Here is a 16,618-nt window from a genome sequence, read left to right on the forward strand (position 1 = left end):
CTTTGTAGGAGGATTTGTTTCATCTCTGTGTATCACCTGAGGCCAGGTATATGGAAGGGTTTACAAGCACTTTAAGTAAATATTATCTTTTCTTGTTATTTGGGTGCGTTATTATATGACTGGTACTCTGTCAAGAGACTTAAAGCTGGACCTCGGGCAAAAAAAAATAAATCAATTAGCTATATTCCTCAATAGCCATAAAGGATATAAATATAATTTGTGTCCATCAAATGCCTTTTCAAATTGAAAATTTTACCTGCAACATCATCGCTGGTCTGTACATAGCTTGTGCACAGAGCAGAGCTGTGGGAGGAGCCAGTAGGCCCCTCCCTACTACAGGCTGCCTGCAGAAAACTACAGAAGGGGGCGGAGACGTGACCAGTCGCCCCGCCCAAGAAGAGGACAGTCTGTGAAATAAAGACCACTTGTACCCTCAGTCTCTCCATTTTGTTGCTTTCAGGCCCGTTCCATTGGATGATCAACTTTCCCAGGTCCACCAAGAACACGTCCCCGGTATTGAAGCTGTCCCAGTCAAAGCGCACCTATGGATACAAAGTCGTCTTATCAATGGCACGATTTTGCTCTTTAATTGATGATTTTCAATTATTGTTGCAATATTTTTTTCTTTTTTTAACATATTGTTGCAATATTTAACCAAGTGACTTTTTAATGCAACTTTGACAATGTACATGTGTTCCGTACCACCATACAGATGTGTAGATTCTTCCCGCGGTGACTGTCTGTATTTCACGGCAATGAAAGTATTTGTAAAGTCATATAACTCCAAAGACATGCTGGGAGGTGAATTGGATCCTGTCTAAATTGTCCCTAGTATGTGTACAGTTGCAAGATAAAGTATGTGAACCCCTTGGGATTACGTGGAGTTTTGCATGAATTGGGCATAAAATGTGCTCTGAACGTCATCTAAGTCACAACAATAGAAGAACACAGTCTGCTGAACATAATACGACACAAACATTAGATGTTGCCATGGTTTAATTGCACATAACATGTAAACATTCACAGTGCAGGGAGGAAAAAGTATGTGAGGCCCTAGCTTAATGACTTCTCCCAGAGCTAATTGGAGCCAGGAGTGAGCCAACCTTGACTCCAATCAGTGTGATGATATTGGATGTGTTGCTGACAGCTGTCCTGCCCTTAAAACACACACACCTGTTTTGGGTTTACTGGTTTCAAGAAGCACTGTCTGATGTGAACCATGCCTTGCAGAAAAGAGCTCTCAGAAGACCTACGATCAAGAATTGTTGACTTGCATGAAGCTGGAAAGGGTTACAAAAGTATCTCCAAAAGCCTTGATGTTCATGTGTCCACGGTAAGACAGACTGTCTACAAATGGAGAAAGTTTAGCACTGTTGCTACTCTCCCTAGGCGTGGTCGTCCTGTAAAAATGACTGCAAGAGCACAGCGCAGAATGCTGGATGAGGTAAAGAAGAATCCCAGAGTGTCAGCTAAAGACCTACAGAAATCTCTGGCACATGCTAACATTTTTGTTGACACATCTGCAATAAGGAAAACATGAAACAAGAATGGAGTACATGGGAGGACACCACGGAGGAAGCCATTGCTGTCCAAAAAGAATATTGCAGCACGTTTGAAGTTTGCAAAAGAGCACCTGGATGTTCCACAGCACTACTGGCAAAATATACTGTGGACAGATGAAACCAAGATTGAGTTGTTTGGGAAGAACACACAACACTATGTGTGGAGAAAAAAAGGCACAGCACACCAACATCAAAACCTCATCCCCACTGTAAAACATGGCGGAGGGAGCATCATGGTTTGGGGCTGCTTTGCTGCCTCAGGGCCTGGACGGATTGTTGTCATTGATGGGAAAATGAATTCCAGAGTTTATCAAGACATTTTGCAGGAAAACGTACGACCATCTGTCCGCCAACTGAAGCTCCGCAGAGGATGGGTGATGCAACAGGACAATGACCCAAATCATAACAGTAATTCAACAAAACAATGGCTGCAACAGCACAGAATACGCCTTCTGGAGTGGCCCAGTCAGAGTCCTGACCTCAACCCCATTGAAATGCTGTGGCATGACCTTAAGAGAGCGATTCACACCAGACATCCCAAGAATATTGCTACACTGAAACAGTTTTGTGAAGAGGAGTGGTCCAAAATGACTCCAGATCGTTGTGCAGGTCTGATCTGCAACTACAGGAAACGTTTGGTTGAGGTTATTGCTGCCAAAGGAGGGTCAACCAGTTATTAAGTCCAAAGGTTCACATACTTTTTCCTCCCTGCACTGTGAATGTTTACATGTTATGTGCAATTAAACCATGGCAACATCTAATGTTTGTGTAGTATTATGTTCAGCAGACTGTGTTCTTCTATTGTTGTGACTTAGATGACGTTCAGAGCACATTTTATGCCCAATTCATGCAAAACTCCACGTAATCCCAAGGGGTTCACATACTTTTTCTTGCAACTGTATATATGAATGTGAGTTAGGGACCTTAGATTGTATGCTCCTCGGGGGCGGGGACTGATGTGAATGTACAATATATATGTAAAGCACTGCATAAATTGACAGTTCTATATAAGTACCTGAAATAAATATAACATCAGAAGCATAAAATCCGCTCTCCCACATTCACCAATCATTTCCCATAGTTTGCAAAAATATAAAAACTCTTGCAAGTATCAGGTGGTCACATCATTGCTGGGTCCCCTCTTTAACCCTCTCGGCTCTGTAGACTGGGTATGGAGACTCAAAACTACACACGGCAGCTTGAGCCAAAGTCAAAGATCCCAGGAGCACTTCAGACTTTGGATGGGTTTTAACCACTTGCCGGATTAGGGCAAGCAAAGGGCCACAGTTTGGAGACCATTGTCATAGAGGAATATATCACAAATAATCTTAGCAGGTTAAGTGGTAGACAGAAGGGTTGTTGTAAAATAGAGCAACTGACCGTCACACCTATACAAGTTTGTAGCCCATTCCAAAACCATGGGTGTTAACTTATAGTTGTCCTTCTTTGTGTCTAGAACAGCCTCCACTCTTTTGGGAAGGCTTCTCACAAGATTTTGGAGTGTGTCGGGGGGAATTTGTGCCCCTTTCAGCCAAAAGAGCATTTGTTAAGTCAGGTACGGATGTTGGTTGAGAAGACCTGGCTTAATCTAATTATAGCCAAAGAAGGGCCAAGGTCCTAGCTTTGGTCACGTCATTGGAGTTCCTCCATATCAATCTCCTCCAACCATGTCTTTATAGAGATGTTGGTTGAGAAGACCTTTCTCATTTTAATTCATCCCAAAGATATTCAGTAGAGTTGATACCAGGACACTCAAGTTCCTCCACACCAAACTCATCAAACCATGTCTTTATGAAAATGTTGGATGAGAAGACCTGACTTGTTCCAATTCATCTTAAAGGTGTTCAGTAGGATAGAGGTCAGGGCTGAGTGTAGGACACTCAAGTTCCTCCACACCAAACTCATCAAGCAATGTCTTTATGGAGATTTTGGTTAAGAAGACCCGGTTCGTTCCAGTTCATCCCACAGGGGTTCAGTAGGATTGATGTTAAAGCTCTGTGCAGAACACTCGGGTTCCTCCACACCAAACTCATCAAACCATGTCTTTACAGAACTGGCTTTGTACACAGGGGTACAATCATACAGAAACATAGAATCATGCTGAAACATAAAAAGGCTTTCCCCAAACTGTTACCACAAGATGGGAAGAGCACAATACTCAAATATATTTTTGTGCTGTAGTATTAATAGTTCACTTTACTGGAAACACCTGAACTCATTCATGGAGGGGGTACACATACTTTTGACCAGATAGTGTATAGTTAATACCTACAAGACCTTTACAAAGGCAAAGCTTTCTGGGGGAATTTGTGCTCCTTTCAGCCAAATGAGCATTTGTAAGGTCAGGTATGGATGTTGGTTGAGAAGACCTGGCTCAATCTACTTATAGCCAAAGAAGGGCCGAGGTCATAGCTTTGTTCACGTCATTGGAGTTCATCCATACCAAACTCCTCAAACCATGTCTTTATATAGATGTTGGTTGAGAGGACCTTGCTCCTTATAATTCATCCCAAAGATATTCAGTAGAGTTGATACCAGTATACTCAAGTTCCTCCACACCAAACTCATCAAACCATGTCTTTATGAAGATTTTGGATGAGAAGACCTGACTTGTTCCAGTTCATCTCAAAGGTGTTCAGTAGGATAGAGGTCAGGGCTCTATATAGGACACTAAAGTTCCTCCACACCAAACTCATCAAACCATGTCTTTATGAAAATTTTGGATGAGAAGACATGACTTGTTCCAATTCATCTCAAAGGTAAGGTGTTCAGTAGGATAGAGGTCAGGGCTCTGTGTAGGACACTCAAGTTCCTCCACACCAAACTCATCAAACCATGTCTTTATGAACATTTTGGATGAGAAGACGTGACTTGTTCCAATTCATCTCAAAGGTGTTTAGTAGGATAGAGGTCAGGGCTCTGTGTAGGACACTCAAGTTCCTCCACACCAAACTCATCAAACAATGTCTTTATGGAGATTTTGGTTCAGAAGACCCGGTTCGTTCCAATTCATCGCACAGGGGATCAGTAGGATTGATGTTAGAGCTCTGTAAAGAACACTCGGGTTCCTCCACACCAAACTCATCAAACCATATGTTTGTAGAACTGGCTTTGTACACAGGAGTACAATCATACAGAAAAATAGAATCATGCTGAAACATAAAATTGGCTTTCCCCAAACTGTTACTACAAGATGGGAAGAGCACAATAGTCGTAAATATCTTTTGTGCTGTAGTATTCATAGTTCACTTTACTGGAAACACCTGAACTCATTCATGGAGGGGGTACACATACTTTTGACCAGATAGTGTAAAATTAATACCTACAAGACTTTTACAAAGGCAAAGCCTTTTTAAATTTTTAGTTTGCTAAAATGGTGAATTTAACGACCTTCTAAAATTTAAAACTGTGTTCCTAATTAAAACATGAAATTCCAGATAACTAAAACCACTTTAGCTGCATTTGTCTGTGCCGATACCAGGATTTACGATCATCTGGTGCAGCATAAGGGGACTTACCTCTCCAGCTAAAACATTCTTCTTGCCCTTGACGTGCAGGAGACGTTTAATATTGTAGGTGTTTGTCTCTACCTGCTTCATTCCTGATGCTACCCCTCCATTTTTATATCTAAGGGAGAAGAGAGAGGAAATGTATGTGTTAGAGTGTAGGCATACTATTGTTTGGAATATATCTCGACACCCCAAATTCAGATCACACCAGAACTCAGACAGCCAAGGATCCCATTCCTGATCCTGACCTTACCCCATTTATTTAAATGATTCTCAACTCCTGTAGTTTGATACACAGACCCTTTTTCTTGACTGTCTACATTTCTGGTCCTGTCCAAACTCCGATTCCATTTTCTCATCTACACCTCCCCTTCCCCTCCCCTTCCTCTACTATGCTTCATTAAGTCCAGGGTCAACGCAGCCATCTACCAGGAGATTTTGGACCACTTCATGCTTCCTTCCGCAGACAAGCTTTATGGGGATGCTGACTTCATTTTCCAGCAGGACTTGGCACCGCCCACACTGCCAAAAGCACCAAAACCTGGTTCAATGACCGTGGGATTACTGTGCTTGATTGGCCAGTAAACTCGCCTGACCTGAACCCCATAGAGAATCTATGGGGCATTGCCAAGAGAAAGATGAGAGACATGAGACCGAACAATGCAGAAGAGCTGAAGGCCGCTATTGAAGCATCCTGGTCTTCCATAACACCTCAGCAGTGCCACAGGCTGATAGCTTCCATGCCACGCCGCATTGAGGCAGTAATTGCTGCAAAAGGGGCCCAAACCAAGTACTGAGTACATATGCATGCTTCTACTTTTCAGAGGTCCGATATTGTTCTATGTACAATCCTTGTTTTATTTATTGCATGTAATATTCCCATTTTCTGAGATTGTGGATTTGGGGTTTTCATGAGCTGTAAGCCATAATCATCACAATGATGACAAATCACGGCTTGAACTATCTTGCTTTGCATGTAATGAGTCTATCTCATATATTAGTTTCACCTTTTAAGTTGCTGCACTGAAATAAATGAACTTTTGCACCATATTCTAATTCATTGAGTTTCACCTGTATATGGTTTGTGTGGACTTGTATATATTACTTGGGTTGTTTTGATTATATAGGAGTAACGCAGCACCATTTTATCTGTTTCCAATGTGGATAATTTGCATGAAATTATTGATGAACTTTTGTGGACTGTATTATTAAAAAAACATTTGCTTCTGGGGAGGGGTATCATAGTACGATTTTATATATATATTACTATGCATACTGGGAGTTAGGTGAAGCCATTTAGATACATGCACTTTATTATATAAAGTAATTAGCACATACTTTTCAGTACAGAATGAGGAAGGTGTATTGTAGTACGGAGAAGGATCACATTTTGTATGCGTTTTGCAATATTTGCACTTTGATTGGCACTTTATATATATTGAAAATTATAGTAACTTTGAAATAGTAAGAGGGGGGGGGATGTTGCTAGTAATAATTTTATAATTATAACATTTATTTAAAATTACATTTTTTTATCATTTCTTGTCCCTTTATTCCACATAATAGTTACATGGTTTCACCAGCTCCATTAAGAGATAGTTGAAGTGGTATATGACGGTGGTGCAGGGGCAGACTGACAACTCATGGGGCCCCCGGGCAATAGGGGATCATGGGGCCCCTGTGTCCTCGCCCACACTCAAACCACACCCAAAAAAGCCTATGAAAGGTACCAGGAACATCTCATGGGGCCCCCTACTGACCCCGGGCCCTCGGGCAGTGCTCGAGTTCCCCAATAATCAGTCCGCCCCTGCGGTGGTGTATTATAGCGTCACACCAACATAATCCTTTACATTAGCGCATGGAAATGCACCGAAAATGCACAAAAACAGCAATATGCTTTTTTAATTGGGGCATTTTTCAGTTCACATGCCTATATTTCCAAGAAACAGAAATGTAGATGGAAAATGACGAAAAGGATAAGGAAGAAAACATACGCAAGGGACAAGTCAAACGTGCCTTGTGTTACATTAAAAATGCACTAAAAAAGCATTTTGCGGTTTAAGAAAAATGCATTTTCTAATGGGATGGTGTGAACGGGCCCTAAGGGGCACCCATGCCAGGATGACGTGTTCTCATACTCACACTACGCCCTGCTTGAAGTAGCCCTTGAATGTGTCGCTCTCGTATCCCTGAACCTCGCGGTGCTGCACGGCCACACCCCCCAGGTGATCATCCATCTGTACGGCGTAAATGGCGGCTGCTCCTTGTTCGTCTACGGAGGAATTATTCCCAATCCAAAAGTGGATGTCATAGGTGAAGTTGTTGCTGACCTTGTGTGTCTGAAAGGGAAAGGTTTTAATGCACAAAGATTCAGAAGGGCAATATCGAGAAGAAGCTCATAATGGCCAGGATATAGACTAAACGATAATTTCACCCAAAGGTGATATTTAAAGTGTATGCACACCCTAACAAATCATTTCTCCTATCTGCTAACTTTTGCTCTGTTAAATACACCACTGAAAGTGTTTTCTGATAAGTGAGAAAAAAGGTCTGTTGATCCTCCTGTAAATCCAGTGGTGTCACTAGGGTTGGTGTCACCTGGTACAGTAAAACATGGTGTCATCCTCCCCCAGGTTAATAGTTTTGGGCCGGCAGCGCGCGGTCATGGTGAGCACGCCAAACCAGCCGCTGCAAATGATGCGGTCAGTACTGGTGTAAATAACACCCACAACTAACGTTCCCTCCCCCCCAACCACCCCGACTACTGCCCCTTGCTCACAAACCTTCACCCCCAGCTACCAACCCCCACCACCCACTGACCGAACCCCTCCCCAACTGACAGACCACCAACCCCCCCATAATCATGCTTCAGCTTCTGTAAAATCCCCGGGGATAAGAACTGACCATTCAGCATGTAAACAGTTAATCCAGCCTATGTCCTGCGGACCATTCGGCATGCAAGGGTTAATCCAGATTGTGTCCCATGGACCATTCTGCAGTCAGCATTTAAAGTGTTAATCCAGCCTGTGCCCCTCTGATCCTGGCTGTGTCCTGCGGACCATTCTGCATTCAGCATGTAAAGGGTTAATCCAGCCTGTGCCCTGCTGATCCTGGCTGTGTCTTGTCATCCATTCTGCATTCGGCATGTAAGGGGTTAATCCAGCCTGTGCCCCGCTGATCCTGGCTGTGTCCCGTCGACCATTCTGTATTCAGCATGTAAGGGGTTAATCCAGCCTGTGCCTCTCTGATCCTGGCTGTGTCCCGTCAACCATTATGCATTTGGCATGTAAGGGGTTAATCCAGCCTGTGCCCCGCTGATTCTGGCTGTGTCTTGTCAACCATTCTGCATTCGGCATGTAGGAGGTTAATCCAGCCTGTGCCCCGCTGATCCTGGCTGTGTCTTGTCAACCATTCTGCATTTGGCATGTAAGGGGTTAATCCAGCCTGTGCCCCGCTGATCCTGGCTGTGTCTTTTCAACCATTCTGCATTCGACATGTGAGGGGTTAATCCTAGATTGTAAGCTCGAAAGAGCAGGGCCCTCGATCCCCTCATGTTTTGCATTGTATTGGTATTGTTCTGTCACATGTTCTGTCCCCCTTTGTAATGTACAGCGCTGAGCGAACTATTGGCGCTTTATAAATACTGTATAATAATAATAATAATCCAGCCTGTGCCTCTATGATCCTGGCTGTGTCCCGTCGACCAGTCTGCATTCGGCATGTAAGGTGTTAATCCAGCCTGTGCCCCGCTGATCCTGGCTGTGTCTTGTCAACCATTCTACATTCAGCATGTAAGGGGTTAATCCAGCCTGTGCCCTGTTGATCCTGGCTGTGTCCTGTCGACCATTCTGCATTTGGCATGTAAGGGGTTAACCCAGTCTGTGCCTCTATGATCCTGGCTGTGTCCCGTCGATCATTCTGCATTTGGCATGTAAGGGGTTAATCCAGCCTGTGTCCCGCCAACCATTAGACATGTAAGGCATTCAGCTTGCTTTGCCTGAAACCAACGCATGCGCAGTTGCTAGAGCTGATATACAGATCTTCACGGGATACCAATTTTGCTGCTATGTTGTCACCCCTCTGGCAGGTGTCAATGGAGTGTGGTCCGAACCACTGGCACCCCCCCCCCTCATAGTGACGCCACTGTGTAAATCCAGTGAGCACCCCCATGTTATGAAGATGAGAAGAGGTGTAGGTGTTCTGTAGTCCTATTACACTTCCTCTCCTTGCTCCTCCATAGATACAGTACACTAAATGAGCTTTGTCACGTCTTTGTGACGACTTCATTACTTTTCTTTTTTTTTTAAACCTCTTTCTATCATTTTTTATATATATAATCAAACATTTCCCGAATAACTAGCTCAGATCAAGTATCAAGTTCGTGCGAAGCCATTACTTCTGATCTGCATACTTGTTCAAGACCCATTGACTGACTCCTCAAATACTGAAGCTGGTGGAGAATTATGACAGCCAAACAATTAGCAGTTTCAAAATGAGAGGTCAGCAAAATCAGCCTTCTCATCTCTTTGCCTTCTCATCGTAGAGGATTCCTTACTCACGAGTTGCCAGATGACCAAGGCCTTACTGGCCTGCTATATGTAGCCCCCATTTGAATGATTGAAATATCAGCTGAGGTTGAGTTGTTGGCCCCTCCTGAACAATCTTACTGTATGATCTCCTCTAGATTTTCCAGAACTATGTAATATTATGGCCTGCCTACACTATCCAATCAATTTGTATCTAATCAGGCAAGTCCTTCCATTGCATAGTTGGTGGTAGACCTAAAGGAAATTGTACAGTTACACTAGAACATACACTATATTGCCAAAAGTTATGGGCCACCTGCCTTTCCACGCACATGAACTTTAATGGCTCCCCAGTCTTAGTCCGTAGGGTTCAATATTGAGTTGGCCCCGCCCTTTGCAGCTATAACAGCTTCACCTCTTCTGGGAAGGCCGTCCACAAGGTTTAGGAGGGTGTCTATGGGAAGGTTGGACCATTCTTCCAGAAGCACATTTGTCAGGTCAGGCACTGATGTCGGGGGAGGAGGCCTGGCTTGCAGTCTCCGCTCTAATTCATCCCAAAGGTGTTCTATGGGGTTGAGGTCAGGACTCTGCAGGCCAGTCAAATTCCTCCACCCCAAACTGGCTCCTCCATGTCTTTATGGACCTTGCTTTGTGCACTGGTGGGCAGTCATGTTGAAACAGGAAGGGGCCATCCCCAAACTCTTCCCACAAAGAGGGAGCATGAAATTGTCCACAATGTCTTGGTATCCTGATGCCTTAAGATTTCCCTTCACTGGAACTAGGGGGCCAAGCTCAACCCCTGAAAAACAACCCCACACCATAATCCCCTCTCCACCAAACTTTACACTTGGCACAATGCAGTCAGGCAAGTACTGTTCTCCTGGCAACTACCAAACCCAGACACGTCCATCAGATTTACAGACAGAGAATTGTGATTGGTCACTCCAGAGAACACGTCTCCACTGCTCTAGAGTCCAGTGGCGGCGTGCTTTACACCACTGCATCCGACGCTTTGCATTGCACTTGGTGATGAAAGGCTTGGATGCAGCTGCTTGGCCATGGAAACCCATTCCATGAAGCTCTCTACGCACTGTTGTTGGGCTCATCTGAAGGCCACACCAAGTTTGGAGGTCTTTAGCTATTGACTCTGCAGACAGTTGGTGACTTCTGCGCACTGTGCGCTTCAGCATGCGCTGACCCCGCTCTGTCATGTGACGTGGCCTACCACTTGGTGGCTGAGTTGCTGTTTTTCCCAGTTGCCTTTACTTTGTTATAATCCCACTAACAGTTGAGCGTGGAATATTTAGTAGCCAGGAAATGTCACGGATGGACTTATTGCACAGGTGGCCTCCTATCACGGGACCACGCTTGGAGTCACTGAGCTCCTGAGAGCGACCCATTCTTTCACCAATGTTTGTAGAAGCAGTCAGCATGCCTAGGTGATGATTTTATACACCTGTGGCCATGGAGGTGATTGGAACATCTGAATCACATGATTTGGAGGGCTGGCCCAATACCTTAGACAATATAGTGTATGTAGTGAGCTTACAGTAGACCTTTCAATGTAAAACTGCCTCTAGTATGAGTAATACCTTTTAACTGAACAAAAATTATTGTATATGTACAATATGGAACTTACCATCAGCAGGACATAACAGTCTCCCTCAAAGAAGTTCCCAAAGGTCTTCTCTGGGACTGGAGCCATATCCATGTTCTGAAAGAAAAATATAGAATTGCAGCTCATGGAACATAGGAAAACCGATTAGCAGATATTGATGCACCCATGTAGTTGTATTAGGTAATAATAATAAATTTAGCACCCTCTAGTGTGCTACTAGAAAAGTCCAGCATATTGCAGGTAAAATCATTGTGTATGAATCATGGTAATTGCGTGAGTCTGTGATTGAGGTCGGGTTATTACCATAGAACCTTCCAGAAGTCAGTAAGCAAGAAGGAGAGGAGACCTAATCTGCATGTTTATGGGAGTCTGGCTAATCCCAGGTTTGGAGGCCCTTGTAGAGTGGTAGACTGGCCCATGAAGTATCAGAACGGGGAAGAATGGGATTTAGGTGACCTTGAACGTGGCATGGTTATTGGTGCTAGACGGGCTGGTCTCAATAGTTCATAAACTGCTCATCTACTGGGATTTTCATGCACAACCATCTCTAGAGTTTACAGGGAATGGTCCGAAAAAGAGAAAATATCCAGAGAGCGGTAGTTGTGTGGACAAAAATGCCTCGTTGATGTCAGAGGTCAGAGGAGAATGGGCAGACTGGCTCAAGATGATAGAAAGGCAACAGTAACTCATGTCAATATGGACCAAAAACTCTGAAGAATGGTTCCAACACCTTGTTGAATCTATGCCATGAAGAATGAAGGCAGTTCTGAAGGCAAAAGGGGGTCTAACCAGAACTAGCAAGGTGGACCTTATAAAGCGGCCAGTAAGTGTATAATATATGCCTTGCATAAAATCCGAGCATTTTTTTGCACCTGGGAAGCCAAAGGTGCTACATGCAGAAGACTATAAGGGTTCATTCACACAGGCCGGACCCGTTTAGCGGGTCCACTTGCTCAGTGGGGGATCTCTCCTCTGATCCCTGCTGAGCAAGCGGATGACAGCTCTGTATCTGCTCCACTGCTGCAGAGCGGACACAGAGCTGCTCGCTTTCCTCAATGGGCGGTCGGATAAAAATGGACCGCCTGTCCCTTTCCATCTGACCCGATCCAATGGGCGTAAGGGGAGTTGGATCCCCATCCATCCCTTTTTTGCGGATCAGATTGGATGTCGGTGGGTGTAAATGTACACATGTCTGTTTACACCCACCACTCCATAGAGGAGAATGGAGGTTCCGCTCAGGTCTGCCTGAAAAATGGGCAGTTGGACCCAACTGGAACATCCATCTGAAAGAGGCTTATAAATGAGTGGAAAAGCCCTTAATGCTCCTTTTACATGGGCGGTCCGTTTTATTCATCAGTTCAGTCTCGTTTTTTAAAAGAAAAAAACGGATCAGTTCACATCAGTTTTTCATCAGTTTACATCCATTTTTACATCCTTTAACAATGCAAAAATGGACTGTATGTCTGTTTCAGGGGCGGACTGACCATTCAAGCACACGGGCACTGCCCGAGGGCCTGGGCTCAGTAGGGGGCCCCATGAGATGCCCCTGGTACCTTTTCATTGGCTTTTTCATAGGCTTTTTTGGGTGTGGGCGAGGACATGGGCCCCATGATCCCCTATTGCCCGGGGGCTCCATGAGTTGTCAGTCCACCCCTGGTCCGTTTACATCTGTTTTTCATCCGTTCCATTTTTTTTTTTCGGAAGAAAAATAGGGTTTCCTTCCATTCCAAAAAAATGGATGTTTACGGATGCGGACATTAATGGATGTAAAGTGATGATCATCCCTTTACATCCGCTAGTCCGTAGAAATACATGGGTGTCCGTTTTTCATCCTTAAACAGACAGATAAAAAACGGACATACGGAACGCCCGTGTGAAAGGGGCCTAAAAGACAAGTTTTCAAGTTTGAGTCCGTGGAGGTATTTACCACAAGGCAAACAAGGCATTTGCCTAGGGTGGCATTTTTCAGGGGGGCAGCGCTGCCCCCTGGAAGAAGAGACTGAAGAAGGGACACAGGCGGCATGGGGATCAGGTGGGATCCCAAAGAGGTTGTAGGCTCCTTGACGGTATATGCAGAGAGCGACTCTCATTCCCGAGGATGTCTGGAGCTATGAAGGAGAGTGTCTTTCTCTCTCTTACCGGGTGGGGAAGGCGGTGTATGGGGGGCAATGGTAATGGAAGGCTCTTTAGGGTGGGGGTGGGGGGCAGGGGTGTTGTAGGTCAATGTTTCAGGCTCTCTCCTCCACGGGGGAGGGGGGGTGGCCTTGGTCGGTGTCAGACTCCCTCCATGGGGGCTGTGGGGGTGGCTGATTTTTGTGTTGCCTAGGGCAGTACAAAACCTACATACACCACTGTTCTGACCTTTATGGTAAATCTTTAGTATATATATATGCAATGCATAACCCCTTGACGCCGACGTCACACAAATATGCGGCCTCACAGAACTGCGCTTTTTTCCATGAGGCCACATATCTGCGTACCTGTCTTTCTGCCGGGAGCGTGCCAGCACAAAGACCGCGGTGTCACTGAGAGCACTGGGTCCCGTTCTAACGATCGGGACCCAGGACTCCCGATTCCGGGTCACATGATCGCTGTGATAGCCTCTGATGGGCTATCACAGTGCTCAGTCACTGTACAGCCCGGCCCTCTCGTTTTTTTCTCTCTCTATGAATGGAGGAGAGAGATACATTGTATCATTATATACATCCTATTAAACGTTGTATCATTATATACATCCTATTATACGTTGTATCATTATATACATCCTATTAAACGTTGTATCATTATATACATCCTATTAAACGTTGTATCATTATATACATCCTATTATACATTGTATCATTATATACATCCTATTATACATTGTATCATTATATACATCCTATTATACATTGTATCATTATATACATCCTATTAAACGTTGTATCATTATATACATCCTATTATACGTTGTATCATTATATACATCCTATTATACGTTGTATCATTATATACATCCTATTATACGTTGTATCGTTATATACATCCTATTATACGTTGTATCGTTATATACATCCTATTATACGTTGTATCGTTATATACATCCTATTATACATTGTATCGTTATATACATCCTATTATACGTTGTATCGTTATATACATCCTATTATACGTTGTATCGTTATATACATCCTATTATACGTTGTATCATTATATACATTCTATTATACATTGTATCATTATATACATCCTATTATACATTGTATCATTATATACATCCTATTATACATTGTATCATAAGATACATTCTATTATACGTTGTATCATTATATACATCCTATTATACATTGTATCATTATATACATCCTATTATACATTGTATCATTATATACATCCTATTATACGTTGTACCATTATATACATCCTATTATACGTTGTATCATTATATACATCCTATTATACATTGTATCATTATATACATCCTATTATACGTTGTATCACTATATACATCCTATTATACGTTGTATCATTATATACATCCTATTATACATTGTATCATTATATACATCCTATTATACATTGTATCTCTCTAACTCTTGGCATAGAGGGAGAAAAATGAGGTTAAAAAAAAGAGATAAATAAATATAAAAAAATAAAATAAAAAAATACCTAGATCAAGGTTTGATCTAGTTCAGTGCCAGGGTTAGTGTTTGCTTCAACGTCAGGGTCAAAGGTCAAGGTCAAAAGGTAAAGGTCAGGATTTAAAAACAAAAATTGGTATCAGTGTCAGCGTGTTTTAGGTAAAAAAAAACAAAACTAAAACAAAATGCGCACTATTGTTTCTGGGCTGTACTACGGGTACAAACAATAAATAACATACACATATATGGTATCGCTGTGATCGTCAAGAGCTGGAAAATTTATTTTGGGTTGTTCTTTGGTGGTAGGTTATGGTAGTAACAAGAAACACACAGCTAAATATAATAAAATTATTATTTTTTTACTATTTTAGGCCAGTTTTCCTTTAATAATAAAAAAAATCAGGAGCTATCCATTACCATTTACCACCAAATAAAAGCCCAATTTGTCCTGAAAAAAACGCGGCATAATCCACCTGCATGTACAAAGTAGTTGTGTTGATATGGACGGTTGTACTAACACAGGTCAACGTTGCAAAATTGTGCTTTAAGATTTGTTTTACCCTTAGGCATGAAGGGGTTAAACAGAATTATTAGAAGTTATTGTATGATAAACATGTGACTTGTACTACTTGTTCACCTCTATCCTCCATATCTGCAGTCCTGGGGTAGTTTTATTCAGAGACTTGGTTACTTTTTCCGTGAGTTCAGGCATGGTGGAATACTATCAGATCAGAAGTCACCTGGAAATCTGGAAGAGAACAAAAAGTTTTTTGTTTTTTTAAATAGCTCTAAAGAACACAGAAATATAATCTACAGTATATAAAGAATACTTAAAAAAGGGATGTGAGATATGTCTATTAGTATTGCTACAATGTCGTCTCCATTTTTTTTTTTTGGTTGTTCATGATGGAGAATTCAGATTGTGTTTTGTGCAGTGTTGCTGAGCGAACAGAGCAAGTAAAGGTGTGTGCTTGTTGGGTGCTAGGGCTGGAGTCACTGCAGAAGGGGTGCTACAGAGCAGGGGTAGGCAACCTGAAAGAGGTGGAGAACTACCTGAACAACATGGGAGAAGTCAAAGATCACCGGGGACAGTTTTAAACCTCTGATTGCTGTACTACCGTGTCGCAATCTCGTGCGTTGCACAGCAATCACGGGTTTCAACCGCTTCCCGACCGCCCTACAGCAGAAATACTGCTAGAGGGCGGCACAGGTGTGCAAAATCACGTATATACTGTGTATATATATAAATATACTCCAAAAATGTAGATATGTTTTTTTAAAGACATATTTTTCATATATGTTGTAATAAAAGCGCGTTTCAACATGCAGTGTATATATATATATACAGTCATGGCCGAAATTGTTGGCACCCTTGATATTTTTCCTGAAAATCAAGTATTTCACACAAAAAAGGTATTGCATTAACACATGTTTTGCTATACACATGTTTATTCCCTTTGTATGTATTGGAACAAATATAAAACAGAGGCAGAAAAGCAAATATGACATAATGTCACACAAAACCCCAAAAATGGGCTGGACAAAAGTATTGGCACCCTTAACTTAATATTTGGTTGCACACCCTTTGGAAAACATAACTGAAATCAGTCGCTTCCTATAACCATCAATAAGCTTCTGACACCTCTCACCCGGAATTTTGGACCACTCTTCCTTTGCAAACAGCTCCAGGTCTCTCTTATTGGAAGGACACCTTTTCCCAACAGCAATTTTAAGATCTCTCCACAGGTGTTCAATGGGATTTAGATCTGGGCTCATTGCTGGC

At 42.8% G+C, this 16,618-nt stretch overlaps 1 protein-coding gene across 2 annotated transcripts in view; it reads right to left on the bottom strand.

Moving 5' to 3' along the window:
- The window catches only part of VIL1 (villin 1), a 102,472-nt gene that overhangs the window by 52,856 nt on the left and 32,998 nt on the right, over positions 1-16,618 (bottom strand). For both annotated transcript variants that reach the window (XM_089662593.1, XM_089662594.1), the window contains exons 2-6: positions 15,473-15,583; positions 11,237-11,311; positions 7,214-7,410; positions 5,081-5,189; positions 432-542 (exon numbers count right to left, since the gene is read on the bottom strand). In XM_089662593.1, the coding sequence (XP_089518719.1) occupies positions 432-542; positions 5,081-5,189; positions 7,214-7,410; positions 11,237-11,311; positions 15,473-15,547 (567 nt within the window). In that variant the 5' untranslated portion in view covers positions 15,548-15,583. The remainder of the gene's footprint in view (positions 1-431; positions 543-5,080; positions 5,190-7,213; positions 7,411-11,236; positions 11,312-15,472; positions 15,584-16,618) is intronic.

The sequence above is a fragment of the Staurois parvus genome, unplaced genomic scaffold (genome assembly GCF_062004578.1).
Source record: "Staurois parvus isolate SC_StPar_1 unplaced genomic scaffold, SC_StPar_1.0 ptg001495l, whole genome shotgun sequence".
Taxonomy (NCBI): Eukaryota; Metazoa; Chordata; class Amphibia; order Anura; family Ranidae; genus Staurois; species Staurois parvus.